This window comes from Scylla paramamosain, chromosome 3 (assembly GCF_035594125.1).
Source record: "Scylla paramamosain isolate STU-SP2022 chromosome 3, ASM3559412v1, whole genome shotgun sequence".
NCBI lineage: Eukaryota > Metazoa > Arthropoda > Malacostraca > Decapoda > Portunidae > Scylla > Scylla paramamosain.
In genome coordinates, this window is record NC_087153.1 from 25,018,975 (window position 1) to 25,024,153 (window position 5,179).

The following is a 5,179-nucleotide window of genomic DNA, read 5'->3' on the forward strand; positions in this document are numbered from 1 at the left end:
ATATATATATATATATATATATATATATATATATATATATATATATATATATACTCGTATATATCGTCTACAGGCACACTACACAAGCACTCCTATATTTCTCCATTCCACCATTCTGGTCCATTCACTTTCCTTCCTAATCCCTCCAGACTCTCATGTACTGGCACTCTCCATCACCATGACCTCACTATTTCACTGTATCACACATTCCAGCTTCTAATAATTAATTACTTTCTCTTTTTCAAACTCTCCCACTCCCAATATTTCAATCACATTGAACTATATAAAGAAATACTATTTGTCACTCATCCTTCCATCATTCCTGTTCTCTTCAAGCACTACTACTAAACATGGTTACTATTACACACTATGTAAAAACACCACCATGATGAAATTGTCAAGGCACAAAGAGAAGCAGGCTGGCTATGATGAAGGAGGCGGTGCCTTGTGACACCTTCGCCTTTGGCCACAATTCCTTGCAAAAGAAAGGATCAGTTACCAGCTTTATTCTAGGATGCCGTTTGAATGTCATTTAACAGCTCAAGGTAGGCAGAGAGTATGACTTAAGAGAAAACAAACAGGCAACCATTCCTCTCAAAATTAGGCCTCTAAATCTCAAAACTGTGTAGGTAACTTCTTATAGTTTTTAATAAAATAATATCACTACAAAAGAAATAAAACTTCGCTAATCCCTCGATTAAAGAGGAATGGCATTCATAGAATATTTAGCTGGTCAGTCACTAAGATTTTCACTGAGGCATATTTGGCAATTTCTTCATTATTGCAAATAACTGAATAAAGCTATTATGAGTTACATTTCTGTACAAGATTTCATATTTATTTATTTTTTGCAGATGCGCATTGCATTGCAATATGCAGCATGGTAATAATCAAGAGAAGGGACAACGCTCCCTTATTTAAAACTGCATCTTCAGAAGGAAGGATTGATAAAGACAACATTTAGCTTCCTGAACTTTATATATTTTCATATATCACAACTGACTTAAATGAGACTATGAAGAATACATAGTACACATACTGTATGTGTAATTAAAAAAATGTCTGTTGTTACAGTGTCCGGTCGCAAGGCCGGAAGGGTAAGAAGAAGCGCATTGCCTATACAACCGTCAGGAATCCCCCAATCACGTTTATTCGCCTGGTAACCCGTACATCAACTCTGGTTCGAACTAAAGCATTCGAACTGAAACTGACATAATTTAACCATACCAACTGAAACAAACAAACACTACATTACCCCACTTTAAAACAATTCATATAACCTATTCAGTTTGAAATATACGCAACACCGTACATAAGAAGAAAGTACAGTAACATGAAATCATGATAACATAAATCTGTCAGGTTGCCACCTCCTTCGGCCACTGCTTGTAGGTGGTAGCGCATGACTGCTCCTGGCTTTCCCCCTTGCTAAAGCTAGGTGCGCGGCGTTCCTGGTTGATCCACCTGCTTCTGGATCATCAGCGGTCGGGAGTACTGAGAGGCTATTTTGAGAACGTGACCTTGGCGCCGTACGTGTACGTAATCATCTGCTCTGAAGGTCGGCGCCCTTATGCTATACCAGCGGTTGTAGAACCTCCTATTACGTTCCTGTTATCGCTTCACATGCTGCTTCAGCTTTTGTTCATCTGTGCTGCAAGGTGTAAAGACTGGTAACTCCAGACGCATCACCCGGCCGTGCAGCCTCTCGGTCGGCGACACACCCGTAGTGCAGTGGGGTGTAGCGCGGTAGTGAGCCAGGCGGCGACGTATCCATTCTTGGAGCCTCTCCCTGGGAGCGAGACCAAATATCAACGACTTGAAGGTGCGATTGAACCGTTCTATAGCTCTACTCGTACTTCCCCTCAGCCAGTATGCGCTCGAGCGTACATGCTTGATACCTCGACGTCGAAGGTAATCTTGAAATTTTGAACTGGTGAACTGATGCCCTTTGTCAGATAATAGCTCATCTGGGTATCCCTCACTTGACCATACAGAACTGAGAAAGGAAATAATGTCAGTTGTGGTGATACTACCTGTCATGCCAACCTCGGCCCACTCAGATCGGTAGTCTTTCATAGTAATAGCATAGCGTGATGGCACAAAGTGACAGCACAAAGATGCAGGTGCTCCTTCAGTCGGCCCGACCACGTCGATTCCCAGCTTTGCCCAGCATTTGTCTGGAAGTTGCACAGGTTGGAGGGGTGCTACAACCGTCCTCTGTGCCAGTACCTCGTCGCTCGCCTGGCACTCGCTACAGTTCCGAACGAGGTTCTCAACATCACGATCTATACCAGGCCACCAAGCCAAGCTGCAGAGTTGATTAGTTCTCACCACTCTGTGGTGAGCGTTGTAGCCAAGTTGTAAATGGCGCCCGCGAAGTGCTGCTGGCACAATAAGTTGTTGCATGCCACGGAGGAAGATTCCACTAACCTCACTCAGCTCGTGATGAAACTAGAAATAGGGCCGAATTACTTGGGGGACACTGCTTGGCTGACTCTGGAAACCCCTGCTCCAGATATTCCTTTAATGTTAATATTTCCTCGTCAGTAGAAGCTGCCTCTTGAATTTTTTGGTCAGTGATGGCGTCCTCATCATCCAGGAGCGCTACAATCTCGTATTCTTTCTTCCTCTTTTCAATGTTCTCGGTCACAGGAAGGTGCGACAGAACGTCCACCCCAGAGAGTCTACTTTCTGGAACATATTCCACCTCGTACGAGTATGGGAATAAGCGAGCTTGCCACCGAGCAACTCTAGTGCTTGCACGCCCAGAATACCTTGAAGAAAGTATCTTAGTAAGTGCCGAGTGATCAGTCCTCAACTTAAGAAACCTACCCCATAAATAGTTTCCACCACTCCACCGCGCACACTGCTGCCAGCGCCTACTTCACTGTAACAGAATACTTCTGTTCGCTAGGTGTTAGTTGGCAGCTCCAAAACAAAACTGCTCATTCCTTCCCCGAGTCGTCCTTCTGTGATAGTACTGCACCGATTCCTTTGTCACTGGCATCGGTGGTTACAATAGTAAAGAGCTGAGGGTTGTACGCCATCAGGGCTGGGCACGTGGAAATCTTGCGTTTCAACGCCATGAACTCCTGATCCACTTCTGATGTCCACTCAAACGGCATGTCCTTCTTCAGTAGCTGCCCTATTTAGCTAACAGCGCTGGCATAACCAGGTACAAACTGAAAAAAAAACAGCCACACAACCCCAAGAAGCTTTTCAATTCCTTAATGTTGGTAGGAGGCGATGCATCCATGACAGCCCGCTTGTGAGAATGGAGTGGAGAAATTCCCTCTCCCGATGCTCGGTACCCACAGAAATCAATCTCTCTCTCTTAGAAAATACAGATTTTTCTACGTTGACAGTTACCTGTGCGTCTGACAATCTCTTCATTACCAACCTCAAGCATTCGTCGTGCTCCTTTTGTGTCCATCCAGTACACACAATGTCGTCCAAGTAGTGTTGGCAGCCGGGGATGCCTGCTAGCAGCCTGTCAACCAGCTTCTGGAATGCCGCTGCCGCCGATGCCAACCCGAATGGAACCTTCTTGAACTGAAAAAGACCTTTGTGAGTGATAAAAGCTGTTATGGGATGGGAAGCCTTCTCGAATACAAGCTTATGGTAGGCAGACTTTAAGTCTATCTGGCTGAAAACAACTCCATGCAGCTTGGTGTGTAGCTCTGCTGTCATAGGGAGAGGATGCACCTCCAACACCAGCTGGCTGTTAGGTCCCCGGAGGTCAACACACAACTGAATCTTACCACACTTCTTGTGCGAGATCACCACTGGGCTCACCCACTCCGATGCATCGATGTGTTCGATAACTCCCTGTTCAACCAAGTTTTGTAGTTCTGTCGACACTTCTCTAACTGAGACAGGGGGCCTCCGCAGCTTGTGACGAACTGGGATAGCGTCGGCCTTGAATACGATCTTGTGCTGATAACCCTTAATGGCTGGCAGAACACAGAGCTGAGTTGTAACAGGCCCGTGTTCTACAGCAAACACCTTGCCCGTCGCTTGGTGGATGGTGAGCCCAAGCTGTGTCAAAAGATCCAGCCCCATTAATGCTTTGGTGGCACCTGAATTAACAATGTAAAAGTTCGTCGTCACCTGACAACTGTTAATAGTCACCATATCAGGTAGGGTGCCGACGACGGAGAACGCCTCCCTACCCTGTAGAGTTTGACTGTAGTCACCTTCACTCTGACGCCCTTGAAATGTTCTTTTGCAAAAGACGAGAACAGCGAAATGGACGCACCGGTATGCACTTGCGTAGCGTCCTTTCCTGTCCTTCTACACTAATCACAACTTGACACATTAGCTGTCCTAGGTGTTTCTTGTCGCTGCAACTCAGGATAACCTCCTCCTCTTCATGCTTCTGGACCTTCTTGAACCCCGAGGAACGACACGATGCTGCCCAATGGCACTGGCTGTTACGGGCCAAGTCTCCTCTCTTCCCACAGTCATCACACTTCACAGTACCTTTTTCCTTGTAAAGCTATAGTTTTCTGCACCTCCCATGAAGCTTCCTCATGCATGAAGTTGAAAGTGTTGCAAGATGGTTCTTCCATCTCTTGTGATTCCCACGTGGAGCGCTCATAGGCTTCCTCTTGCGTCACAACCACATCCAATGTAAGCTTGTTATTCTGAAGGAACCGTTCACGTAGCCTCAGATGAACAGTCTTCTCGACCACTTGGTCTCGAATCATCTCCTCAGCAAGTACCCTGAATTGGCAATTATGCACCAATCGCCGCAGCTCAGCCACATATTCAGCTATTGACTTACCGCCGCTCTGCCTTCTGTGTCGGAAGTTAAACCTTTCAACAATGACGTTTACTTGAGGAGAATAGAAGTACCTTAGCTGCCGCATCGCGGTCGCGTAGTCATCCTCACCAGTAGCCTTAATAGCCGGTGGCTGGCTATGAAACACCCTCTGCGCCTCAGCACCCACGCTGTTAGGCAACAACGCCTTCTTCCGTGTTGCCGTGAAGTCGTTGCCGCCGACAGCTTTGAGGAACGTCTCAAACTGGCGTTCCCAGTCCGTCCAGGCACAGGAGGGCTTCCCAGGACACTGCAGAAATGGCGGAGGCGGAGATATTCTGGTGGCCTCCATTGTAGGTGAGAATCCAAAATATAGTGTCTGGTCGGGAGGCCGGGAGGGTAAGGAGAGGCGCACTG

The 5,179-nt window shown here is 46.6% G+C and overlaps 1 protein-coding gene across 1 annotated transcript; it reads right to left on the bottom strand.

Annotated features, from left to right (window-relative positions):
• Positions 1–3,219: 3,219 nt before the first annotated feature.
• Positions 3,220–4,062, bottom strand: LOC135096571 (uncharacterized protein K02A2.6-like). The gene has a single exon (XM_063998153.1). It carries the CDS (start codon positions 4,060–4,062, stop codon positions 3,220–3,222), a length of 843 nt encoding a protein of 280 aa, XP_063854223.1.
• Between the last annotated feature and the right edge of the window lie 1,117 nt (positions 4,063–5,179).